This window comes from Cyclopterus lumpus, chromosome 22 (assembly GCF_009769545.1).
Source record: "Cyclopterus lumpus isolate fCycLum1 chromosome 22, fCycLum1.pri, whole genome shotgun sequence".
Taxonomy (NCBI): domain Eukaryota; kingdom Metazoa; phylum Chordata; class Actinopteri; order Perciformes; family Cyclopteridae; genus Cyclopterus; species Cyclopterus lumpus.
Genome location: NC_046987.1, coordinates 16,140,036 through 16,167,759, shown reverse-complemented (window position 1 = coordinate 16,167,759; position 27,724 = coordinate 16,140,036). Strand labels below are relative to the sequence as shown.

The 27,724-nt window shown below is 43.4% G+C and overlaps 2 protein-coding genes across 3 annotated transcripts; one reads left to right on the top strand and one right to left on the bottom strand.

The window, feature by feature from the left end:
* Nucleotides 1-378: 378 nt before the first annotated feature.
* Nucleotides 379-4,613, top strand: ky (kyphoscoliosis peptidase). The gene is made up of 6 exons (XM_034563534.1): nt 379-951; nt 1,513-1,627; nt 2,094-2,211; nt 2,598-2,789; nt 2,924-3,114; nt 3,286-4,613. Exons 1-6 carry the CDS (start codon nt 379-381, stop codon nt 4,611-4,613), a joined length of 2,517 nt encoding a protein of 838 aa, XP_034419425.1.
* A 2,475-nt stretch (nt 4,614-7,088) lies between these two features.
* On the bottom strand, nt 7,089-27,717 carry c22h20orf194 (chromosome 22 C20orf194 homolog). 2 transcript variants are annotated; one of them, XM_034562971.1, is made up of 37 exons: nt 27,545-27,717; nt 26,539-26,618; nt 26,248-26,373; nt 26,025-26,149; nt 25,533-25,629; nt 25,296-25,402; nt 25,095-25,172; nt 24,656-24,757; nt 24,481-24,536; nt 24,228-24,363; nt 23,669-23,750; nt 23,316-23,352; nt 23,116-23,200; nt 22,953-23,029; nt 22,798-22,842; nt 22,621-22,666; nt 22,423-22,534; nt 22,084-22,154; nt 21,854-21,901; nt 21,663-21,753; nt 21,233-21,336; nt 20,906-21,049; nt 20,253-20,338; nt 19,801-19,902; nt 19,038-19,155; nt 18,792-18,880; nt 18,520-18,645; nt 18,161-18,286; nt 15,708-15,745; nt 14,747-14,882; nt 14,404-14,490; nt 13,638-13,744; nt 13,205-13,279; nt 12,199-12,386; nt 11,982-12,047; nt 11,233-11,326; nt 7,089-10,978 (listed from the first exon to the last, which is right to left on the bottom strand). In XM_034562971.1, exons 1-37 carry the CDS (start codon nt 27,598-27,600, stop codon nt 10,872-10,874), a joined length of 3,450 nt encoding a protein of 1,149 aa, XP_034418862.1. In that variant the 5' UTR covers nt 27,601-27,717; the 3' UTR covers nt 7,089-10,871. The 2 variants fall into 2 exon arrangements, with proteins under 2 accessions (XP_034418862.1, XP_034418863.1); XM_034562972.1 differs by lacking the exons at nt 7,089-10,978; nt 11,233-11,326; nt 11,982-12,047; ... (3 more) ...; nt 14,404-14,490; nt 14,747-14,882 and adding an exon at nt 14,956-15,611 and having other exon boundaries at nt 15,653-15,745.
* Between the last annotated feature and the right edge of the window lie 7 nt (nt 27,718-27,724).

Genomic DNA, 27,724 nt, shown 5'->3' with positions numbered 1-27,724 from the left:
TGTTCATTTTTTCAGGACGCGTTGAACCGGCCATTTATTTGCAGGTTTATCACATACAGGAAGTTATAAGGTCATATACTAATCTGGTGAGGGCTTTGACTTTCTTTGCGCTGGTCGCTGTGACAGTGACTAATGATTCCAACCTTTGCGTTAATTTCTGGTCATGAATAGCCATGGTATAATTGCCAATTCATCACTGTCTTACGCAGAATGTACTATATAGAATGTACTTTCTGCATCACTCTTTATCACAGCAGCCATGTGTTGGCACTGAAGCTCTACCTGCTCAGATATTGAAGTATTGGCTAAAAAGAAACTGGCTTCTGTCTTTTTGAATAGTATCTACCTTCTCTTTGAGGACGCCATGCTCCCAGCATAATGTCAGCTAAAGTTGCAATTCAGAAGTTCTCCTTCCCCTTCTCCTGTGCTGCACGCCTTTCTCAGCAAGATGAGGTGACCCAGGAGGGATGCGTTCAGGTGAAGGCCTTGAAGCTCCATGACCTCCGGGAGAATCGGATCTTAGGCGAAGCGAGCCCCGTCGCTATTACAGGAGCTCTGGTACAGAATGAGAAGCGGGCCCAGGGGAGTCCAAAGCCTCCCCCTGGGGGAGTCACGGTGGCTGCCCGGCTGCTGGTCTGCGGCGGCACCTCTCAGAGCACCGCGACCTCCAGGCCGAGCGTGTCTGAGAAGCTGACGGTTGAGGGCGAGGACCAGAGGCCCGCGGCGAAGAGGCAGCTGTCGTCCGAGAGCGCGGCCAGGACCATCACCGTGGTGAAGAAGAGTGCCGTGAGGAAGGAGGCGGAGGAGCACAGGCCCCTGAAGCCGAAAACACACCCGGGACAGAGGGCGCCCCATCCGGCGGCGGGGAATAGCGGGCGTCGAAAGGACCTGTTCACTAACTCGGAGGTCTTCAACAGGGTGGACTCTCATGTCGTCAGGGCCGGAGCAGAGGTGACACACTTATACAGAACATCCTGGTGTAACACGACACAGGAAGTGCAAACACGTTTACAAATCTGCGTCTTATTGATAAAAACTGAATCTTTAACCTAAACAGTGGCCAATATCGGTGCACGACAGACATTATTATCTTAAACAGAAAGATGTGCAGCAGGATAGAAACAGAACCAAAGCTCACTGAGAAACCAGCACAAACAAACCCTCAGCAGAGCTGGAATCTTTGTGTTCCTGAGCTCTGCAGAAGCATTGAGCGATGATAACATCTACCGCAATAAAACCATAACGGCAGCTCTCAGGCAACACTCACATCCTCGAGCAGAGCAGAGTGACCTGGTTTGTTCAGAACACTAAATGACACGGAGAGGCGCTGGCAAACAGGATGCTGCTGTCAGGCAGCCTGTGGGGACGGCTTACATGAACCCATAAAGACGGCATCTTTGGATACCTATATTGAATAACACTTATAGGACTTGTTAACCCATAAAAACACATTGTATCTAACTGTGAATGTGTGTGTGTGTGTGTGTGTGTGTGTGTATGTTTGTGTTGCAGCTGAAGGAAAAGTGTGTGTATGACGTGAAGACGATAGTGCAGAGCATCACACACGGAGCCAGAAATGAGCTGGAGAGGCTCCGTGCCATCTGGGGCTGGCTGTGCCAAAACATCGGTGGGTATTTTACTGCATATACTTCCACAAAGTGTTCTGTGAACACATTTCAGGAGGTGTTTTGTGTCATTTGTTTCCCCCTAAAATCTACTTTTATTGGGATTTTTATGTAATGGGCTGACACAAAGTATAGTAATATACTTAATAAACTGAAAAGCGGTGTGTGCATGTGTGTGTTTTCACCCCCTTTGCTATGACGGCTCTAAATAAGATTCAGTGCTTTATAGATTACATTCAGAAGTCAAATCATTCGTTTAATAAAGTAAAGCACAACAAACATGCCAAAAGAGGACTTCACCAAATTTGTACCATTTTGTGTGCATTTGTTCCATAAAATCCAAATAAAAGTCCATTTTAATTCCTGTTTGTAGTGCAACGAAATAGAAACAAATAACCCAGGGGGACGAATACATTTGCGCGGCACTCTAGTCGTCGTTGAGGAATAAAAGGAATGCTTTCTTCGTAGAGTATGATGTGAGCGGGTACCTCGGCCGCTCAGAGAAGCTGACCTCCCCGGAGGAGGTGATCGCCGCCGGCCGGGGCGTGTGCTGCGCCTACTCCAGCCTCTGCTCAGAGATGTGCAGGTAAACGCGACAACATGTAACCCCGATGTCTCGTTTGAGATGTTGAAAGAATAAAAACGCGTCTCCGCGTCCTGCATGTACTGAAAAATATTTAAAAAACATGTCACAAAATATGATTCCTTTTTTTTTCTTCTTCTATTTGAGTTCTTCATTCAGCGGTCGGTACAAACACAAAAGCAGCTCAGCGCTCATTCTACTAGAGATTCCTCCGGCTCGTTATTCAGTATTGTGCTGCATCCTTGGTCCCTGCGGAGTTCAAGATATTTTCAGTGGAAATAATGTGACCGTATTTCAGACCCACCGCACAAACATAACCTTGACCATGAGCTCAAGCACACCGGATTAAAATGTATAAATGTAATACTCGGTTCGGTTTGTGTTCGCAGAGAGGTGGGCATTGAGTGCCAAGAGGTGCCGGGCTACAGCAAAGGCGTCGGCTACCTTCAGGGCCAGAGCCTCAAGAATGTGAAATCGGATCACCTGTGGAACTCTGTGCTTCTCGGGGGACAGTGGTTCCTATTGGACGCCTGTTGGGGAGCCGGCCGAGTAGACGTGCAACGCGAAAGCTTCGTCAAAAGGTTTGCGAAGGCTTCCATAAAAGCTAAGATTGGGTTTGCTCTTTCGCCTTATAAATCACGCGCACGCAGGTGAAAAGGCAGCTGCGAGTTGAGTCTCTAACCATCTGTTGCCCCCCCCACCCCACCCCCACAAGGTTCGACGATTTCTATTTCCTAACGGACCCAGAGGAATTCGTGGAATCGCACTTCCCCGATGAGGACAAATGGCAGCTCTTGGATGCGCCCATTACCCGGGAGGAGTTCGAGAGGAGGGTGTTCAAGACCTCGGCCTTCTTCACCATGGGGCTCAGGCTGATTCAGCCTCATCACTTTCACATCGTCACAGGTTCGTCCTCAGCTCTGCTGGTTTTTAAGCACGGAAAAAAACCCCGGATGTAAATCAAATGATGTGCATATTTTTTGATTCTGTGAAATGGATTCAAGCAATTGTGCCCACCCACCGTTATCGATCAATCTTTTCAAGTTAAAGAGAAAAAAACTCTGGTTTCCTTCTCAGATGATGGCGAGGCAAACGTGTCCCTCAGCTTCTCCAGGCCAGCGACTTTTACCTATGAGATCACGCAGCACCAGGACTTTTTACATTGTGGGGCCCCGGAGCAGAAAGAGTGCAGCAACTCCTCCTTCGGCCTCCTTACGGTTTCCCACCGCAGCATGAAGCTGCAGCTGCTGCCGCCTGCGAGCGGCGTGTACGACGTCAAGGTGTTTGCCCGGCCTGAAACGGCCACCACGTCTCTGATCTGGGTCTGCTCCTTCACGGTCGAGTGCCCGATCCCCAGGGCCATGGAGGAGATCCCAGAGAACCCCTTCTTGTCTTGGGGCCTGCAGCCCGTCGCGGGAGCTCTGGGCGTGTCGGGCAGCAGCCAGGGCAGCAAGGCCGCCGAGACCGAAGAAGGCGTCTTCGAGTTGGCGCTGAAGACGTCCAGGCCTCTGATGGTGCTGTGCGAACTGGTCCACCCGGGGCTGGAAGCCGCTGTGGCCAAACGCTGCCTGGCTACTCAGATCCAACCGGATGTCCTGACCTGCCACGTCCTGTGCCCCGTGCGCGGCTTCTACCGCCTGTCGGTGTTTGTGCGAGACTACGAGAAGACAGAAGCCAAGTTCCAGAACGCTGGAAACTTTCTGTTGCAATGCAAAGGGAAGGTGGTCGGACGGGAGGAACTCTACCCTCCTAACCTGGGCTCGGCGTGCGGCCCGGGGACCCGCACGTTAGAGGCGGGGCTGTCCAAATTCAGCCACCCGACAGCGCTGGTGAGCACCCAGCAGGGCAAGTGTAACGTCACCTTCCACAACCAGCGGGACCTCGAGCTTCACACCGTGCTCAGCCGAGAGGAGAACAAACCGCCGGGCGTCCCGCTGTCGCGGCAACTCTTCAGCACGTACACGGACAGCAAGGTGACGGTGAGCGTCAGCCTGCCTGACGCCGGGGTGTATCGGCTGGGCCTGTACGCCAAGATCACCCCTGGCGGAGATTTCAGCCCCATGTGTGACTTTGTTCTAAGGAACAGCTGCGACCGGCCGGGGGCCTCGTTCCCCAGCGTCTACTCGGCCTGGAGGAAAGGCTGCGTGCTCTTTGAGCCTCGCGTGGGCCTGCTGGAGCCCCTCGCCTGGGTCCGCTTCAGGGTGAGGGTCCCCGGGGCCCAGAGGGTGAGCATGATGGGAGAGACGCGGACTGATCTGAAACTGAACAAGAGCAGAGTCTGGGAGGGCGAGGTTTTCAGCGGGAACGGTCTCCAACCGCTGAAGCTGGCCGCCGCCTCGGGAGAGTCCAGTGACATGGCTGTTTTATTGACCTTTGACATCAAGCAGCTGGAGGGAGAAGTGTGACAAACAAAAGGCCGGAGGAGACCAGACGGATCGTTCTCTGATCACAGCTGCGTAGTAAAGTTATTGATACGGACTAATAAATCGGACTCATGTAGAAAACATTTGCTAATCATCCGAACTGTGAGCGACAATCTTTCAGGTTTACCGGCATCAACACAACACGCAGGAGTCATAATGGAGGTGAATGGAAACTGAATTTGAAAAAATGGTTCGGTGAATGTGTGAACTTTGTGTGATAAAAATGCAATACCAAATTTACCTGGCAATTGTTTTTGATTTTTTATTTAAGCTATTATTTGATCGAGGTCGTATTCGGTAGCGAAACGGACTATGGTGCTGAGCTGTGATGTCATACAGATCAAGAGTGCATTTGTGCATTATTTTCATGATTTGAAAAAATAATCCTGCATTATGAAATGATGGTTGTCAAAAAAGCGTGCAATAAAAAATATACTGTGAAAACAATATCTAAATCTGGAGTCTTTTTTTCACATTGCAATTTTTTTTATCATTGTATTATACCTATATTAATAGTGTCTGATGTGAGGCAGTTGCAGCATAACATCATCCAATGTAATTATGTCAATTCACAATATTCTTGGTTTTTCCTTTATTTTTTACTATAATAACCCCGATTGGGATAAAAAATCGAATTAATAATCAAAGACTTTTTTGGAAAATCCTCTTTTCACACAGTTACCAGTTTATTAAACACGCCTAGCTCAAACCAATGCGGCCTCTTACGGTAGTATGAATCCTACCTTCATTAAAGTTGAGTTTGAGGGACGCTCTCTGCAGTGCTGTTGAACTGTATTCAGTAACTCAGAGAGGTGTTTCTATGACTCACAGGATGTAAATGGTTGGACAAAATAACAGAAACACTTGTTCAAACTCGAAACAAGTCAAACCCAGGGGACAGTTTATTGTTTGGGGTCGAGGCCGGTGGCGCCATCCTATCCATCGCGCCAAAGCGTGCAACATATTAGCTTCAGTTTAAAAGCTTAAGAAAAGTGAACAAATCGAGCGGTGCACTATTGTTGCAGTGACCCCGGGCCCACTCTGCAGGATTTGGCAGACGCCAGCGAGAGTGATGAGTGTTTACATGCGGCTGTCATAATAGCACACAAATAGACTCAGTAAAAATACAACAGAGGGGCGGGGAGGAGACAAAAAAGGGCGGTTAATGAAGGGAGCGATATGGTAAGAGTGCGTCGAGCGTATCTGGGCGACAAGGGAACGAGGGTGGGGGCGGGTCTGGCCTTGAGTCGCTGGGGAGAAACTGGCGGTGGTGGCAGCAGAGAGGCGAGGAAACGCTGATGTCAGAGGTGAGCCATGTGGAGGACTGTATCTGCCTGGCAACAATACAAGGACGGACACACACACCATGTTCCTTTCTATTGAACACACACACACATCATCTTCCTTTCTATTAAAACACACACACACACATCATCTTCCTATCTTTTAAATACACACACTCTTCACATTCTCTCAGCAGTATTTCAGCTGCTATTTTCACAAAGTGCATTAATAGCCACACACACACACACACACACACACACACACACACACACACACACACACACACACACACACACACACACACACACACACACACACACACACACACACACACACACACACACACACTGACTAGGGGTAGTATTTCTGTTTAGTCTCCCAGTCCCAATAACAAAGAGCTCCTCAGTGGGTGCTGCTGCAGGGTTCGGATGCATGTTGTTGTCTCTTCTGGGCCGAGCCGCTGACATCTAAGGTAATCAGAGTAGAGCAAGAGCATGCAGACCTTTTAAGGTTGAAATCTAACTGTTGCATTAAGGGACAAAAGAACAAACACAGATCCACCTTATAAATATTTAATGGTATACGTGGTGCAATAGAAACAACAGTTAGATTATAAAAAGCATCAGTCACAGGAAAAAAACAGAAGTTACAGTAGTTTTTGTGCAAATGCAATTCGGTTTTTCGCACCTCAAAACTAAATGTGGAAGTCCGTTTGGCACTTTTGAAGTGAGTTATTTTTTCGGTTTACGTTGGACGGCCTGTCGATAGGGAATCGTTTCTGTTACTCGACTCAGATAACAATAACGTCGCTACAGACATAAGATATTAACCACAATTTCACCCCCATCTTCTTCTGCAACACTCGGGCTCTTTGTGTAATCTCAGGGAAGGAAATAATAAGAACACCTGAGCAAATCCCTCTCTCCGTCCGGGCGGACTGTGGGGGTGAAGCGCCTGTGATTCCCTCTGAACCTCGATGGGACAGAAAAGCTCAAACAATTAGTGTCAGCAGTCCCCCGAGGGCCTGAGGAATGTTTTGGACGGTTCACAATTACATTTTCCAAGCCGCCGCCTCCAATAATTCTTCAAGAAGTGTATATATTCCACGCATTTGGCCCTTTTGAACACCGGAGCCAATCTTCAAAACTAGAAAAGAACAAAAGCCCCCCCCCCCCACCCTTATATAAAACCAATTAACACCAAACTTTGTTTTTGTCCTATAACTTCAGCTGCAGCTGTAACTCGCCTCCGGATGAAGACACCAGGTGCTCAGTTTGCCAGAGGGCTGCGTAGCGGTCACACTGAGAGGCTTGTGGAGGGCTCTTTGGGGCCCCCCCACATTATGCAATATAAGTGGGGGTCACCCAACAAACTCAATCCTCGTTTTGTTTTGTTCGCACTCTGATACAAAACGTCAAGATTTCTGTACCAACTAGGGCTGGGCATACAAAAATAGATCTGTATTTCCCATTATTTAAGATACTGTTATTGATGTGAAAAGGATACATTGACAGTAATGCACCTCAACGTTAAAAATAGTCGTACGTATACAATTGAAGCATGTACTAGTTTCAGTATTCTCAGTGGTACCCAGCCCGTGTGCCAACATCTTTTTTGGTTAGTTTGCAGGAATACCTGAATCGCCCGGAGCCCTCCAGCGGCCTCCCCCCCTCGTGTGACATCGCCTACATTACCCTCTCACTTAGTAAAAACACATTGCATTAAAGAACAACTCTATGGATTCCTTTCACCAACACTCGCCGGACAACACCTCGCACCCGTGTGGCGGGGAGCGGGATGGAGGCTCTGAATGCAGCTTTAATCTCTGCTTCTCTTAGCCGGAGCCGAGGCACTGCTGGATCGGAGAAACCCGACGTCTCACAACCGATCGGATTCTCTTTTGAGTACTTTTGTTTCTTTTCTTTCCTAAAAGAAGATGTTTTGCTTGCGTCTAGGATTCTCAATTCACAGTCTTACAAAAATACTATTTGTCGTGTTCGAGGTAATTCAAATTTCTCAGCAGATATTTAAAATAAACGTGATTATTTTCTCTTTGTTGTACCAGTCTGGTGAAAGGCAATTTTGTCGGAATATACGCGCGTGTATCATACTCACGTGACATCTCAACACATGCAAAATAGTGTGGACGTACTTGTAGTAGTAGTCGTATACTGTATACGTGTTAGTGGTAATTTCATTTAAATATCACAAACGTCTTACATAACCCTCAGCTCTTTAAGGACTCCCCTTTGATCTCTCGGTCAAATATAGTTTCCGCTTTCCTGCTTCTTTGGCGCGTGCGGCAGGTTTCAAAGTTGTGGAACCTTCTGTCTCCCAAACGTCAGCCTGGCAACTATTTCCCTGTCAATCTGGGGAACTCTCTGCAGTATTACGTAACCTCAGGTCCACAGCAACTGTTGCTCACAACAGAGTGCATCCCCGAAACCTTCAACAGAGCAACCAGTCATCATTTTGTCAACAAAGGATTAATGTTACGTATTATCGTGGTCCAGTTTTTTTTTTTTTTTTTTTTTTTTTTTTAAACAGCATAACACTGTAATCCGTTTGCTGCATTACGTTGTCATTTATGGTGTTTCGCGAGCGACAAGCTCTCAAAGCCAGAATCCAGCGGACCACAGAGGACAAGCTGTGAGAGACAGAGAATTTAGCAGCTCGTTTGTTAGCTCGGTCCTTAAAGAGCTTCTTGAGGGTACTGTAGGTTCCATATATATATATATATATAAAAACACCAGGTACAATTGCACTTCTTTTATAGGGTAAAAGAGAAGGAGTGAAAGAGAGGAATGAGTAACTTCGGGTGAGCTCCTCCTCTCTGTTGCTGGCCGGAACATGCCGGGTAATACGTGTTGGAGGCACACTGCACTGCCATGTGCTACTCTATGCATCGTATTATGCTTCTAAAAGACAGTGGCACATCTAGCATGAGACGGTATGGCTTGTTTGGATCAAAGCGGACTCCGCCGAGAGGACGGATGGGGCCAGCAGTGTCGGTGAGTTCAGGTTCAGGATTGTTTGAATCACAATAAAGAACTTGCCTAACGATGTTAGCACTCTAAAACTAAATCATTGGTTCTTTTTACTGGCTGTTGACAGCGCCGATAGCCAGACATGCAAAGCACGACACAGCCAGCGCTGTGACAGGCAACACTGATCTAATAATATCCGAGATAGGAACCAAAAAACAAGCACTGCAAGCACGAATTACATGACCCTCTTAACGGAAACACCCTTCCTCTCTTATCTGACGCGGTGAGAATCTCGTACTCGGTGAATACAGGCCGTTTCTTTATATTTTTTGGGGTACAGTGCACAAAGGCCAATGCAATATATCGTACTGTTGTAGCAGCAGCAGCATATGCACATACTCTATGTGCGCTAAAATTAATTTGGTCGAGACAAAGTTAGCACCCAAAACTAGTGGATTAGGCTTCATGCTACACTGCTGACCCCGTAAGGAATGAAAGCCGTCAAAGCTCCCGAGCTTGTAGCAGGGTTCCTACACGCCTCAGCTTTTAAAAACTCCACTTGTTTACCGCGCTTTTACTTTGAAACGCAGATATCACAAAGTGGTGTCACGCGGCCCAAATGTGCAGCTGCACAAATGACGACGCAGATTTTGCCGCGGAAATTCCCCACGGCTTTCCGAACTAACTTGGAAACCCCTGATGAGAGGAAGACATGCATAGAATATTAGTGTGACATCACAACGCTGATACAAGGCCTTATAACCCGTCGCTAAAGGCTCAACTCATGTTAACCCTAACATTCCCAGGATTATCTCATTTCCCCCCTTGTCCTACCCAAAAAGATAAAAAACTATGTTGACACCACAAATGAACATTTTGACCAAAATGATGGAATGAGTGATCCACACCAGGCTGCCGTGAGGCTTCGCTTAACTTTCTCCCTGGTTTCTCACCGTTAACTAGCAGCATTATAAAAAAAACAAATAACCAGAATCGAGAGCTTTAAGGTCATGTTGGAAGTGTCAGCTCAGTGCTTCAATGTGTACTTGATGACCTCAGCTGTTTGGCAACGACAACGCTTTGCTGCAAGGACGGAGGTCTGCTTTATTGCAATTTCATTAGATTCACTTTATGAGTCTTAAAATAAAGCACTGGGATGGCGTTTAGCTATGTGATTAATGGCATTGTCCATCAGTTGTCTGCAGCCAGCAGGCTGTCTAATGTTTACAGCTTCATGGCCAAGCGCTCCCTCTGCTTGCAGCGTGGCACGGAGACAAGATAACAGGTGGGCCGTGGATTGGGTGACAACAGAGGAGGAGCGATTCTTGAGAAACCCCACCGGGGAGCCCACCAGAATCACACGGCCATCCATGCCTATCCAGAAATAGAGGCATTAATTTGCCAACTGTGATAAACAGAAAACGCACAGGGCTGACGGGAGCGTGCGGTCGGAAATTCCCCCCGATTGTGAAAGTCTCATCGCTTGCAGGCTTAGTGGCGTAATCGCACTGGTTTAAAGATGGAGTCTTGTGTTGCGTTATGTTTCAGATTTGTCCGCAGTTGTGCTCAACTCTAATCTCTTGGCTAGCGGGTCTTAATTTAAGGTGTCGCATTCACTTGATAAATATGATGCCTAACTGCTAACTGTACAGTTAGTGGTGTTACCGAAGGGAATAAGGCAAACCGCCTTGCCATGCCTACTTATTATTGTATTTATGGGTGATGTAATTGTTTAAAAGCTCATCTGCACTCAACCTTTTTAATGCCACCAAATTAGGAAACAAAGTGACTCAGTACGTCAATAATGAATGGGCTTCTAGCAGCAGCTTCATGTGGTGCGACCACACATTGACCATTCTGGCAGAGTGTTCAGTGCATGAGCCCTGTGCCCTCCCTATCCCTCCCACAGTGGTTCCCTTAAGAGTTCAAATAAGACCAATGGAGGCAGTGGACATACGGGCAGATTCTATCACGGATCAAACAGGTCAGGCTGTCCCTGCAGCTCCAGCTGACGGTTGAATAGCTCGACCTCTTGGTTGGCCTCGGCGAGGTACTCCGTGATAAAGTCTTCCATGTCTGGTAACGGCAATGTAAGGGAAACAGCAGCACAATCACCACAGACAGGACATTAAATATAGATAGAAACTTTAAATAAATGTTCCTATGACTTATCAAACACAGACCTTGATTTGTATTACCTAATCTGTAATTCACATAGACTGTATGCAGTATGGTTTTGTTTTTAATATTTGGAATATGAAAAAGATCTCTGGTATTTGAGGCTGTGGTTGAGGTTCCACAATAGACAGTGACCACCATGATAAGGATACAGGGATGGAAGTTCAGTTTTTCTCCAAAGATGTCAACATATTTATGACCGTTGTAGAAGTAGCCTTGTGGGAGTCGGTCCAGGTGCCTGGTCACCTGCACAGAAACATATAATATCAAGTAAAGTCAAAGGTTTTCAGACTAAATAGCTGTGGGGACTCCCTAAAAAGGAACTGCCAACATCGGCTCAAGTGTTCGACTGCTCAACTTAACGCCTGACGTTTTTGTCTGAAACAAGCCCACGTCCATAACAGTCTGAAGATAATGAAAATCTCCCTGCTTGTACAGCATCAATGGTTTCATAATCTTTTACCTCTTGCTGTGGAGTTTTATTGTGAGCAAACAGCTATGTTTACACTCATTGTTTGTCACAAAGTAATCATGTCCATGTATCCGCAGGGCCTAACAAAATGTCTCGGTGCATTTCATTCCACATATTTGCAAAAAGCACGATTTTTGGGGATATTTTGAAACCTGCATTCAGATCCAGATTGATACATCAACTAGAAGTCAACTTTTGCTGCTTGCTGAATTTCTTACAGCCACCAAGCATGATGCCAGCAGCGGGAAAGTGCATACGTGCATTGTGTGCATACTAGTTATTCGATATACTTACAAACAAAGCAGGCGTTAGCTCAAGTGGACACAATTCCACAGAGTAGCTTCAATGTCCTGTCCACACAACATTCTACCAGTGGTAATGATTAAATGATAATATACTATCTATAATTATTAATATAAACACGCTTACGTGTATGCTCTTGATTTCTTGTGGTGAAAGGCTGTTTTTAGTCTTCTTAGGTTTCTTTTTCTGCCTCTGTAAACACCAAAGAGAAATATCAGCCTTGTGATTACACAATTTATTTTCTCATACAGTACGCAGCTTTATGTTGATCAGAAAGAAAAAAATCTGAGTCTCAAGGTGTTTTTTTGCCATTCCACAACAGCAATGCAGTTTAAATGCCTACCTGCTTGGCACACAGCCTGAGCCAGTCCTTCAGTCCGTCCTCAGTGAGGCCGACGCCATCAAAGATCAGGACGCAGGACGCGTTGGTCTCTCCGGGGCCCGGGGTCAGAGGGTCAGCGCTGTGGTCTGGGACGATGCTGAGGCTCCCGCTCAATGTGTTGTAGCTCACCTCCATCAGCTTGTCTGAGTCTGGAGGTTCCAGAGATGAAGGGGCACATACACTTCACACCTTGTTCAACACCTGCGACAGCAGCTTTATATGGTAACAGCATGCTGGTGGGGCGTTAATGTTTTAACATCCATCCAGCCTCTCCGTTCCCAAAAACGACTCAGAACTCACGTGTGTGGCAAAAAGGAAAAGATCAAAACACGTCAAATACGTTCTCGCTCAATGTGAAATATGTACTGAATGTTCAACAGCTACATACAACAAGTGAAATAAAGTAAAACAACTAAATATAACGTGATGTAAATGATACACTACCCTGAAAACAGGGACTGTAATACACACTTGACATCAAGGAAATGTGAGGATAAGGATGGTACAGCCTCCACATTCGTTCCGTACTACTGTATCTTCCCATCGCGACGAATATCTACACATTCTCTGCACGTCTCCTCCTCACAGGCACCTGCACTCTCTCCTCATGCAACAACTCAACACAGGTCCTCAGATGAGAAAAAGAGTGGGAAAACTATACGGAGGAAACCAAACCGATGGACTATGAGCTGAATTCTAAACACCAAACAACAACCGAGCAATATTCCTACCGTCAGGAGCTTCTTGCCTGCCTTGAGGGCAACCTTTTCTCTAATAATTCCCAAAACTGGGAAATGCAAATGCAGGTCAAATATTTACCGATGAAAAAAGTCACATTTGTTTAGCAGTGCTTAACAAAAAAGCAAGTTCTCTGGAATTCAAAATATAATCTGAAAATGTCAAAAGTCAGGAAAAGTGGCAATGTATTTTTGAAGGCAAAAATTAAAAGAAAATGAGTCATTCCTACCAGAAAATCGGACTTTTCCCCAAACATTGTACACGTTTCCTCGGAAGGGGCTTGGGCTTAGTGATGCCTTGAGTGCTAGAGAAAAGCAATGACATTTTCAGCAATTAGAACTGTGTTATTAAATATTAATTAAAATGATCATTTTACTTCCAAAGCAAAATTGGCAGCAAGTGCATCCTTTGGGAATACAGATTGTTTTGCAGCAACAGCGGACAATTACTTTGAGACCCCAGTTGTCTCCATATTTGGAGAGAAAGGTCGGCTTATGTAATCATCATCAAACCCTGCCAGCTCATATCTGGAGCTCCTGTCACGTGTAAGAGTCAAAAGAAAAAGGGGGGGGGGGAGGGGAGAGAGAGAGAGAGAGAGAGAGAGAGAGAGAGAGAGAGAGAGAGAGAGAGAGAGAGAGAGAGAGAGAGCCTCTCCGTCTCACCTTTACAGCGGGTGACAAATAGAGGCCTCTCTAGGGGGCGGTTGAAAGCCACGCGCTGCTGGGTGAGGACCAGAGACCCACAACCGGAGATGAAGCGCCCCTTGCACCTGAAATACATTGCACATTACACAAATGGTGAGAAAGTTAAGTGGAGAGCAGGCCAAATGTTTGTGCTACATTTTGTCTTTGGCTGGAAAGTTGTTTGCTCTACCAGCTGCCCACATGAAAGAGGCCAGTGTTTGTGAATCGCTGGTAAAACTGTGGAAGAGGACGAGGAATCTGTAAACGTAGATACTCTCATCGGCAGGTGAAAAAGATTCTTGTCTTGGTCAGGAAGGGTTAGGACGTGTAGGAAGAAGAACACACTCACTAAATAAAGCTCAAAGATCAGTAACTCCAAAGGGCCAGACTCTGGCCAGTTTTATCCAGTGTATGGTCTGAGGGGAGGATTTAGCAGAGGTTCATATTAGGCTGACAACTGGGGCATGAGATCTGAATGGACCTGGCCCAAAGGGAAGGAGACCCCCGTCTGTGTACATGGCAACTGCATGGCCAACAGCTTGTTACTGTGCTGCCACGAGGCAGCCTGGGATAGAACACAAGATGCCCCGAGGGGCTTTACAGGCCGATACCCCCACCACAGCAGCCGAGTGGCAATTAACCTGCAGGGAGGGATTGCGGCGGCAATCTGTCGCTCAGTGTGTGGACACGGGAGGACAAGCGGGGATCACAACTCGTTAAGAGGTACATAGGGTGAGGGTCTTACCATCCAGGGTAGAGGACGTAACGTGCTCTCAGCATCTGTGGCTCACTGAAGCTGCTATCCAAAAATATCAGATTCACATCTTCATTCCTAATTGATAAAAAGAAAACACAAAAACAAAAACACTTCACTTTGCAAATAATTACAAAAACCTCTGAAATACATAACGGGCTTTTAATTACAAAATGATTTACTCAAAGTACAGCATGCACGGGGAACTGTTCATGACACATTACTGCTCTAACTGTGCCAACAGATTCAAATATAGATTTAGAATGTTTTAAGCAAAGATAAATGCAGTTAAATGACTGTTTGCGGCATTGATCATGATTCTGCGGGCGCCTACCTGGTGACAGCTCCTCTCTCTGCCAGTATGAAGGCAGCGGTGGGGTTGGCGGAGCGTACCAACTGCTGAACATGCTGCATGAGAGGGTGCTTCTGCTCTGCTGTCAGCCCGGTGAACACCACTGTACTCACAATACCTGACATACGAGGCGCGAAAAAAGGGAATATGAATTCCAGGATGAACTGGAAATACAAAATCATGTAGGAATACCATATTTCACACTAGGTTTTTTTTTGTGCACTACTGCTGCCGTGTTGTACCTGCAAGCTACATTTATTTAAGGAAATTGGCTTTTGCATTACTTAAAAACAATAAGTAAGGGATAAAAAAGGTATACTAAATAATGATGAGACAGCCAGACTCTTCTTCAATATGTCAGGTCGGAATACAAGATGGAATGTAATCTGTGGGCTGTCAAACATTAAGTGATGTTTGGGGCAACGGGTGCTGAGCCTATTACCGGTTGACCCTTTAGGTTTTCATATTACACGATCTGTAAAACTATTTAAACAACTTTTGTGGCAGAGAATAATGTCACGGTGGGTAATATTATGATCAAATGTTAACGTACTTAGAACTTCTCAGTATTTAGATCCCAATTGAACAGAGGTCCTGCTGGGTGAATGGCACCACAACACATTTCACAAGTAAAAAAAAAAAGAAGCCAACAACAAAAGCGTTGTTTCACATATATAATATATTTCTTCTTCACTTGGTGTTAGTTTTGGATTTGCTAATTTACTGTGATGTGAGAGTATTATTTTTGTCATAAATGTACAACTTCTCCTCTGACTTAGTTTGAAAAAAGGATAGAGAACACAGTAAACGTTTGGAACGGATATGCTGTACAGCTTCTAAAGCAGCATTACACAATGAACGTCAAAATGATGTTTGCTGAGTATTCAAAGTTTATCCTCAATGTATTTTGTTGTTGGGAAACTTCTCAACAGACAGGACTTACCTTGGCTGCACTGCTCCAACAGTTTAGGAAATGCAAACCTGCAGAGACAGACAAGTTTAAGTTAAATACACATTTAAATACACATTTTTCCCGGAAAAAAGAGACTTGGATTATATTGCACGAGTCGTGTGAGAGTTCATAAATAGACGTTTTGATAAAAAAGGGAGAAAAGAAATGTCATCACATGGAGAGTAATTGATATACAAATGGTAATACATGTATTTAATTATTAACCCTGTGTATTTGAACCCTTGTCTTGTTCCACAATATCGTCACTAACAATAACTCACAGGCTGTTGGCTAGCAGTCCGCTTATCAATTGTGGGGCATTTATTATAGGATGACATCACAATTGTGACTGCCAACTGACCAATGTAAAAGCTTTCTGTAATCTCATTTAATCTTAACATAATTCATCCTGAGTTTTCAGATCGATCCGTGTTATACACCACTTTCTGAATAACCGTGACTCTGAGGCGAGTCCCCCTGCGGCCACCACAGACCCTCCCCTGCAGGCTGGGGGATCAGCAATTTGAAAGGCATTCATCTTTCCTGTCCTGATGTAATGAACTGTCTACATTCATCACAAAGATTGGATCATGACGGACTGATGAGCTTCACTGAGGAGGGGGTGTTGGTCACACATGTGGACCTGGGGGATTAGAGGGGCTATGCTGCAGGCGGTTGACAGGCAGGTCAGGCCTAAACTGGGCTAACCACTCCCAATTAGCACCACAGATCTGCACACAATCTATGGAAACGGGCAGTGATGGGAGGGGGTGGTTGAAGATGCCTCATATGGAAAAAGTCAGTGCTAACCACATTGCTAACTAAACCTTTTATAAACACATTTCAATATATGTACGGCACAGGATACAAAAGATGTATTATTAAAGCTCAGCTAGCTAGACCATGACTGTGCAATGTGCAATCTGCAATGTGCAGAATCTAATTATTACATTTGTTATAACACCCACTAGCTTTTCAAATAAATGGTCTGTTCCAAAAGACGGTCAAAGTAGTTTTCCAAGCGTATTGGAAAAAGTAGACCCTCTAGACTGACTTCATCTGTATGTACGTATCACTGGCCAACGCAGCTCGGTTGTGCAGTGGAAAACAGCCTATTACCCGGAGTGGTATGTCATATTGTGTGGAGCAGCTCAGTCAATCTTCGACAGTGAGAAGCTCTGTAAGCTACATATAAAGCCTGTAACAAAAGGAGAGCGAGATTAAATGTAGGACTGATCCTCTCTGTAAAAGGGACCCAGCCTTGAGTTTTAATAGCTAAAAGGGTCATGTAACCTCGTCCTGGAAACCTCCAACATCCGGCCCTGTCTGTCATCATCTGGGTCCGTCTGTCCATACGTTACTCAGAAACATCGTTGAATTGAATCTACGGCTCTATAACTGGTGTGGTTCAGCATATGTAGCCTCTATTTAGCACAAAAAGAGAAAAAATACCCACGTCTAGCTAGCTGCATACAAAACAAAAAATAGAGACCGGTAACTGTGCAAGGAACGAATGAAAGCTTTTCTTGGTGTTTATAAAAAATAAAAAAAAAATGCTAAGCATACGGAAAGATAGCAGAGTGACGGACTGTGCTGCAGGAGTTATTTGCAGAGTTATTTGTTGTGAAACTGGGTCACCAAATGAATTGCTGTAAATCCTGTTTGAGTGCAACTGCCGTCCTCAGTGAAGGAGCAAGTCTCAAGCTTGTGAGAGCAACATCTGAAGTCTACGGGCGGTGAGCGCTCGCTACTCGTATGGATTCATGGTGTCTTATTCTTGAGGAAGCTGCTCATTCAAATGTGTACAGCTGCGTCATTGATGCCGTTTACTGTGAAGCCGCTGCAGGACTGTGACTGAGTCACTAATTTGGTTGTGTTTGGAACAGCGCAAAATAGAATTAAATTACTCATCCTTCATCAATTGGGTCATACCAGTATGCTGACTGTTCAAAATATTGCAGTTGAAAGCGATATGATTTTAAACACACACAACTTCAGAACCTTTTTCTACACACATGCACACACTGCACTTAGCTCCAGGCTAAGGGAGCCGTTAGCTTATCCCCTGAAAAATAACTAAATCCGCTTCTTTAAGATTCCAGTGTCAAATCGGGCTCGAGTAAACATTTACATTTTTGAAATTCTAGAATGATAACAGCAGTCACATGTTACAAAGGATGTTTTTGTTTGGTCTTATTGTGATCCATAACATTTCACTTGGTTTCTGGTTTTAGTCCGTTTGGAAATCCCATCAGTCAGGAATTTTGTCTACTTCAGTTAGAAATTGTGCGATTTCGTCAAACAACAACCAGCTTGATGTAAGTGGGCATGAATTCATCTGATATACATTTCTTTATGGCAGTCAAAGCTCGTTTTGTTTTCCTCCCCTTTAAGACAGCCGCCGTGTTGAGACCTAATTAATCTGCTGGAGAAAGAAATGTCACCTGTGCTCCACGCAAGAGGCCAGGGGGTCCACACAAGCAGTGACAGCGCCGATGGTGAAACGCGCTTGGACAACTGGGTCAGGGTGGAAAAGCACAGCCTGGACCACATCCAGAACATCTGTGTATCTGTCCAAGTAGAAATATTTACAAATTAACCAGTCATCACACACGGACAATGAACGCTAAATCAATTCAGTTACTTTTCTTTTACGTTTTCTTCAAGTGCCGTCAGACTGATGAGGTCTAAGATCTGGTTCATGTTCTATGACATTGTTAGTAAACGTCAGATAACATTCATTTAAAATGATAGTATTTGTGGCATATAAATGGTTCCTTTTAGCTTAGCTCAGCTTTCTTACCCAGGTGAGAGCACCAACAGACGGTGTTTGCCTCCATGGCTCTGCAGGAAGCTGGACAAATACTGCTGAAGGTGAGAGGCTGAGAAGCCCTCACAGTTGTCAGGACCAGGCTTGTACACCACCCACCTGCAGTACGGATGAAAGGAAAATCAAATTCTAATGTTTGTGTTGCTAATAGCTACAACATACTGTATATACGAGTAGAAATAATAGCACTGTCACAAAAACAAAATGCAAACTGAAGGAACCTTGCTGGATGGAATCGCTCTCACCTTCCATGTTCCTTGTTTAACTGGACCAGGAAATTGCAGAGTCTTTTCTTATGGCTTCCCGGTAATCCAGTAATGATGGTTATAACAACCTTTGCACACATAAAAAGGACCATATGAGATTAGAACTGGCTCAGCCAAATTAAGCGTGACAGGCCAAAGCATCCTTTAAAAGGAACCAAGGATGTTTTTTCTTGTCCATATTTTTCAAACGAGGAAGATCCGCTGCACCTCAGTCAATGTGCTCACCTTGTCTCCCTGACTGTTGACTGGATTCCTCAGCTCTGCAGAGGGGAAGAGCACCCCCAGGTGGTCATAAAGAATGGGCTCCTGACCGATACTACTCAAGGCAAAGTGCTGAAGAAACCTGGCGTGGACCAGAATACAAGAATGAGTAAACCGACATGGGGTCAGAACTGACTGGCATGAGTAGATGCAACAAGTATTTTGGGAACTGAACATGGTAGAAAAAGGACAAAAGGGCGTACTACAGTTTCACAGCTAAGACTTTCCTTCCAACGCGTCCTATTGGTTACAGTTTCTGCAGTTACATTTACATAAAAGCACAACACTGGAACAGAGTGCTTAGAAATGAGAATTAGAATGAAACATTTCGCAAAAGAGAGCGACACGTTTTTAGAAGCACTGTGGTATGTTAATTTTGGATGCAAATGCTTAAAACAGTTGGATGTCCAATTATACGAGGAGACAGATGTGGGAAGACCGAGAAGCCGAGGTATCCTTGCACGTGGTCGTCTTTGTTGCAGCTACGATAGCAAGAAAGAATATGCGGGCGCACCGTTTATTCTCAGACAGATAAGGAAGAGTCATTATCTTATATATTTTCTCTCAGCAGAAAAGACCTTTCAAGTGTGGATTGGTCACCACAGATGAAAACACTGTGTCCAGAAACACAGGCTTAACATGCTATTTTGGGAAGACATACACGTGATTGAGCAATACCCAGCATCAGGTTTCATTACTCTACTGAGTGACTCGAGTGTGTACTAACATTTCCTGCTCTGGCAGCTGGGAGTATGAAGTCTTCAGGCTGCCCCTGCGTTTGGCCACTGGTGGCTCCTGACTGTCATGGAGCTTCTGCAGTCTGTTGTGCCTGAGAGGAAATGAAAAATGTATTACAATACCGACCGTATATAGCATCAAAAGACGGATTCGCTATTTTACAGAATCACAAAGTTTGTTAACAATGGGATTATCAATATCTTGTGACATAAAGAGAAATGGGTTCAGTGAAACACACTCAAATATGTCCAAAATTGGTTGAATTTAAACAATATTGTATTTATTGAATTGACCTTATTGGATCAAATAAGATCAAAGCCATTTTCTAAATGTGTGATATTTCAAGGACAAACTGCTTACTTTCCATACTCCAAGGAATGTATGATGGAATCTAGCATACAGATAACTAATTGTAACTAAAAGCTATAAAAGTTGTCTTACATGGTTTTCTGGTTCCAGGTCAGGTGCTTTTGGTCCACCATTTGCAGATTAAGTCCAGATTCAGATTTTCGCCACACTGACAAAACCTGAAACCAAGAGATTAAGGTTCAGATAACTGCAGCTGTATCTTTAATGAGCATAAAATGATGAAGAAGATGGCTCGTTTCACATTGAACCAACACAAAAAACTAAATCTTATCCTATATTTCATCCACAACTCAAGATCCCTTAAAAATGTGACTATATATATATATATATATATATATATATATATATATATATATATATATATATATATATATATATATACACACACACACCTAAAAAGACCATTTGATAATATTACCATGTTATTTTGAACACTTAAGAGTCTAGTGTATATGATTTGGTGGCATCTAGGCGTGAGGCTGCATATTGCAACCAACTGAAAATTCTCCTGTGAAGTGTGTAGGAGAACGACGGTGGCCGACGCACAAAAAGGAAATCACAAAAGGCCCTCTATATAGCCAGTGTTTGGTTTGTCTGTTCTGGGCTACTGTAGACAGATGGCAGCTGGCTCCTTTTGAAAGATATTACACAGGCATGATGGGAGACTGAATCATCTGAATGTTGAATCTCAAACCCTGTCAGAGGTCACTGGCTTACGGTTTTACCTTGGAATAGAAGGCCCTGTGGCTCTTAGACCTGGGCTGAAGAGCAAACACCAGACAGTGGTCGGCGCTGTGGAGAGGGAACGGAAGGTTGGGGAGCAGGCTGCTGTCATACTCCACGAGGAGAGATGCCACAGCGCTGGAGTCCTGGTATTAAGACATAACACATAAATCATACACAGGTTGGAACCAGAAATTCAACTGCGTATGGATTTATGTTATTGTGTTTTATCCCAGTTAAATCATGAATGTACTATGTAACAACAAAACAGAACTTGTGCAGAAAAATATATATGTGATCATACATGTGTCATAACATGTGAATATTACCGGATCATAGAACTTGATGGTGCTGATGTGATCCTTGGACAGTGTAATGCTCCCATATTGAGAATGGATAAACAGGAGTCCCTCAGAGAGGAAAATGATTTTTCCTATGATTAACATTTTGAAGAAATATAAAAAGTTAGGCAGAATCACGACTCTTTGTCACATAACAAGGTAAGAATAAATAAACACAATATATATTGTACATGTGCTGTCACATTTGAAATTAAATACTGTGAATAAAGCATTGATTAAAAGTCTATTTAGTTGATTCACAGAATTTCATTTTTGTTTGAAATGCGACAGGTTGACTTTGACAATTAATTCCAGGCTAAGTTAGTAATCTATGAATCAAAGGTTATACGGCAGCATTGTTACCATATATAAATATAGACCACATGTCAGAAATGTCAATATTACTGGAGAGTGTCACCTTCTTCAGGTGTGGAGAGCTGGCTGCTGGAGAACACATATGCAGCATCTGGTGCAGTCAGAGCAGTTCCCAGACAAGTGCCTTCCTCTTTCTGTTGGAGACACATACTGTAAGTGATGAGGTCACATGTTCACACATACATGATCTAGTAGTCATACACTGCAGTGGACACATGAAGCTTCTGAACTTACCTTTGCAAGATGTTGGGCTTGCTCAGATTGCTTGAAATCAGATTCCATCTGAAAACAATATGACCATAAGACTTCTGACAAACAATGCTGGGGGGAAATAAAATGGTGTATTCTTAAACTAAGGATGAGAGAACTTGTTTTCTGGAAAGAAGAAGACTGAGATGTGCGATTTTGTAAAACTTAAACTGTAAAAAAAAAAACCTAGACTAAAAAACTCCAAACACACATACCAGCCAGCAGGCGTATCGAGGCACAGTTGTAGTCAGGATGGTGTAGCAGCTGTCTGAGGACACAGTGCCATCTGCAGGAGAGGAAACAGACTTGTTTGAAATGAAGCACAAACAACAAAGTCAAAGAATGACAAACAAGGAAGATTAATTACAAATATGATTCTCAGAGCAAGAAAACAGAAAGAAAAAGATTTTTTATACTCGTGCTCAAAATAACGTCTGCCTTTTTCTTTTTACAGTGACCTAATTTGTCACTGTATTTATTACAGTGTGTAACTCAAATGTCCTTTCAGGAATCACTCAGCAATCCATTCTAATTAGACTTAATCAGTATTGAACCTTTCTGTTGAATGTTGATGCTGGACTCCAAGAATGATTCAGAGAAGACCACAGAGCCCAGGTCGCCCCCGTCCCACTGCAGGTCTGGAATGTCATGGACATTCATGGAGGCCTTGAAACAAAAGTTAAATTAGTTAGATGAAGAAAAGAACATGCTTTTTAAAAAGGGAAACAAATGCATTTGCTTCTCTAACTTACTGTTTTTACTACGTAACGGCTGTCTTTATCAGTCAGAGGAATGATCCTGAAAACAAAATGAAAACAGGTTCTGAAATTCTAAATTTACAAAAAGGTTTTCAAGAAAGTATCGATGTTTTTCCCGAAGACTAATGAATGTTTCCACGAGTTGCAAATGAAGAACTAGGTAACACCCACCTTCCTTGCATATTCACTGCTTGTATGCTGAATTCACATTTGGACCTGAACAAAGAAAATCGAATCAAACCAATTCAAACAAATACATGACATTTCCTCTTGGCTAAAAGTCTCACAGAAAGGGTGACAGTGAAAAAATTGAAATCAAGCTGTACCTGAGAGAACTCCGGTACCGACTTAAATTCATTGAGTCCAAAGCCACTAGAAACGTGTTCTCTGCTACATCCTTGGCCTGGGATAATAAACATGCCTTAATGAGAAACTGTGCATGTTATTCTGAAGGATACATGTTACAATAAAGGCTCTTGTCTTTCTTACCTTGGTAGCGCTGGAGGTAAAGGAGTAGCATTTGATTCCTGACAGGACTGCTTGAACAGCAGCCGAATAGATCTGTGACAAAAGTCTGAAAAAAGAAAAAAGCTCTTTCATTGTGACGTTCTGTTACATTGAACAATAGCCAAACAATAACTTACAGGGAAGAGAATATTGACCGTGAGATCCCAAACTAAATCACTTACAAGACGTCTGTTCTCTTTTTCTCTGTGTTTTGATTTCCTGTGGATGAAATAAACAAATGATATACTAACTGATACAAATAAGGGCTTCTCATATTACAGTTAACCCCAGGCAAGCCAAGCATGTTCTGGACCCGACATTTAACTCAACACACAGCAACATTTCACACGAGCACTTCTGAGGGTTAGTAGGTGCTTCTGTGTACATAAACGATGCTCTGCAGCAGGATTACCTCTGAAATGTGATGCAAAGGACAATAATGTACAAAAAACCTAAAACATTTTTTAACTGATATTCTTTACAAATGTGCAGTTAATTAATATGAAATAGGCAAAGTCACACAGTAAAACCTCACCAAGGTATGGAGAGTGGGTGGTCCCAAAGAAATAGGTTCGAGAGCAGGCTAGGGGTCCTTTGGGAGACACACACTGCAGAATCTAAATGGACAAGAAAAAGTGTTTCTTTTGATTGATAGTCATGGCATGTTCCCAATTCACAAATGACACAGACAGAAATGCTGCACATATACCTAAATCTCATATTTACAGGAGACACGGGGTCAGTCATCACATGTTTCCTGACGAGATGTTCAAGATATTTTTTAACACTAGTTGTACCAAAATCCCTTCACCAGGTGGTGCTGCAGGCCACTTATCCTTTTTTTACTTGAGCAATGTGATTTAGAAAACACTGAAGTTTCAACACAAGGTATTCAGAGCATTAATGTAGCAGCAAACCACTATTTCCTATGTAAAATGTTTAGTGGAGTAAGTAATGAGTTTCCACAGTGACAGGTCTTCTACTCTAATAACCACTTTGGCAGATGCCAAGCCAATAATAGATATCCTATCATGCACGTGATTTACAAAGTTAGCTGGCTCTCATCATACTGTTTCCCATTTCAAGCTTCTCACCATGTGTCTGGCTGCAGACCCCTCAGCTCCTGTGTTGCGGACCTGATGACTCTCTGAGGCAAAGTTGAACGAATAACCCTCCAAATCCTCTGAGGACGAATGCTTTCCAAACAACACGAAGGGCTGCTGACTTTTACTGAAATAAGAAACATGTGATAAAGCGATTTAATTTTAATTTTGTTCTAGAAATCACAAGACTAATGAACAAATTAATAGAATTTCAGAGTTTGCCATTGTTGAATAAAAAGCATACCTTTTATCTGTGATGTTGCTTGAGATCAGTCCATGAGAGTAATACGTACGGAATGCCTGTGGATTGAGAATACACTTTATGCAGACACAAGTGCACTTAGCTGACTACTACACAGACATATTTTCAAACTGCATTATTCAGACATCTCCAGTCCCATAAATGGTAATAAACATACCTCTCCTGCCTGAGCCTCAGATAGCTCCAAGATGGACAGATGGCTCTCCAGGTCCATGCTGGAGAAAAAGCTACTCCACTGCTTCTCAAAGTTCACCAAGTCCTAACAATACAACACTAGGGTTAGAGTAGATACAGTATCACACTGAATGGCCATGGTCACAACTTCACATACTAAATATGACTATAAAGAAAAGTTGAATGTCACTCATGACTGACTAAAACTTAATTATCAAAATCAATTGATAATACTTCAACTGACGGCCTGATTAATTAGCTGCCCAAAAGAAATGTTGGATAATGTAACTTAACTTTCATAATAAACTTTTTTTATTAATAACTGCTGTTAAAAAACAAATTACTGATCATTCCAAATAGATTTCTGGACATGAACATGCAACAGAACATTATGGCAAATAGAAAAAGAAGCTTGGTATTACCTCTGTGAGCAGAATATCCAGAGACACTGGGTCGAGTCTGTTGTAAACCTGCCATAGATTCTCACTCATGTCCATTAGCTGGAAAGGCAGGAATATATTTAACAAGTTTAAACAAGAAGTGTAGGACCACAAGTACAATGTTGTGCTACAAACATTTTTAACATGAAATATCTTTCAATGTTGCATCACTGTTGAAGGTACCTTGTATTTCATGGTGAAAAAGCTCCCTCTACCAATGCCTTCCAGGGCAAATGCTTGAATCAGGGGCCACTTTTCCACCATAAACATGTCAAACCTCTGGATGTGTCCTAAACGGAAAAAAGAGCAAACATTGAGCTGTGTTGTTGGAGAAACGAGATCTAAAAAATGAATACATTTCACTATCTCTTTCACACGTGTCATGAATGAATGTGGAGATTTAAACATGATGATATGTACCCTGGCAGCTGTGAGGTACTCCAATACGATAGCAGTCCTGCACCATTGTGACAAAACTGGAAATTTTGAATTCTTCTGCTGCTTCTTCATCTTCATACTTTGTGTGGAGGGAGGACAAATACAAAAAAGACTTAACCTCAGGATTAACAATCAAAAACACTGCTGCAAAGGGTCATATTTACAATTGTCAGCAATGGCAATCATTACCTGAAGGGACTGAGACACACACACACACACTTCACAGGTACATTGGTGAAAACTAGAACACACTGTGTCATTAATGAAAGTGAATATGCTGCTTTCACTGTGCAGCCTGTGTAGACAGGGTGGAACATTTAAGTTGACAGAAAAGATTAATAGTAACCGGCAAGGGTTAACATTTTAGCCAGATGGATACATCCACATGCCAAAATATTCTTGATAAAGTTCCTGCTCCTAACTGAAGCATACAGGAAGTGCAATCAACAAGGCAGATAAGACTGAAGCACTAACCTCCGCCTCTGTCATGCAGTAGAGATGCAGGTTCCTCCAGTGGGACACGTAGGGCAACAGGTAACTGTAGTTCATTGGGTTGCAGTACAGATGGACACAATCTGCCTTGATAAGCAGGATTACATCTGGAAGGCAGACAAGCAATGTGTCAGAATGGATACGAACTAAAGCGAGCACCGAAATATGATTACAAACGTAGTGAGCAACACTTGGAAGAACTCACCATCCAGCATTTCATCAGGAAACTCATCTAGGTCATGTTGAAGAATCAGGGCATTTCTTCCATATAGTCCATAGAACAGGTATTTTGCTAGCTCAGTGCACCCCACATTATATCTGCTGTCAATTCCTGAAAATCACATTTGTATTCTTTCATTGGCTGTTTTGGATTTACCATATTAATTGTTTTATTCGCCATCTGTTCAGAACAATGTTTTTCATTTAGCATTAACAGTTGGCAGTGTTAACCAGTCAAGATAACCAAATTAATAAAAGATCAAGATAGAAAGTGTACCGAGAGAGCACAGGATGCCATCAGGAGTGGCAATGCCTCCCTCACAGAGCAGAGACTGAACCTGACGTAGGCGACAGCAACTGGAAAAATATGTATTATATATAGTTATGGCTTTGTTAGTTATTAACCTTGGAAACAGCAGTTGGACAGAAATCTCAACACACTGTCCAACCCACTTGCGGTTTCCAGCGAGTTCAATCACATCTCATAGTTTGATAACAACAAACCACCTCAGAAATTGCGAGAAGTTGGACTTTGTTTTTGTATTTTTGGTCATTAACGTTAAAAATCTCATGAGTGCTACAGGTTTCTAAACCTGATAAAAACAGGATCAATAAGGCGTTAAGTTGTGTTTTTAATGGACTCAGAAGCTCATTCGGTGAGCCTCGGGACTCAGAAGGTCTTTTTAATGCACACATTTCGATGGGGAGCATCTTTTATGTCTGTATGACTTTTTGGTGGCAAATGAGTTTCCCCACAAGAGATTAATAACATGTTCTCGCTAATCTAATCTAAGACATTGTTCTTTTCATAAAATATAATGTCGTATACAATCTTACAATTATGACATTGTTTCAGCACAGTTAGGCAAATAATAAATTAGTTTGGTTAGTCATAATTAGCGTTTGTTTTGAGAAATGCAAAAGTTAATGTTTCTTCCCACATATTCCGCGCAGTTCGTTATGAATTGCCATTAGGTTACCTGTTACTGTTAGCTTTAGGTTTTGGCAATAGAAACACTTCACTGACGTGCGGGGAATTTCTAAGAACGGGTATTATGGCCGGGCTAGCTAAATTAATATATGTAGCGTTAGCGTTGTTAACCAGCCAATGAGCAATTACTCACAGTGTGACCTCCATTACTAACGTTAGCCGTTACTGTTAACCGGTAATGTTACATGTGACGTTAAAACGACGACGAATAACGGACATCGTCTTGCGCTAACGGTAGCCAGGTTAGCTTGACAGCTTCACCGAGGCGTTTCTAACTCGATAGTGACGTTACCTGACAGCTGGGCTAATTCCCGATAGTTTCCCGTTAACTCTCCTTATACCGGCCATTGTGAGTTTCGTCCCCGGTTCACACAATTTTTGTTTTAAATCGAACGAACGACGTTATGTATTTTCAGGCCGACTAACTACATCTTCTTCATCACCCTGGAGAATGTCTACACAAGATAGCATA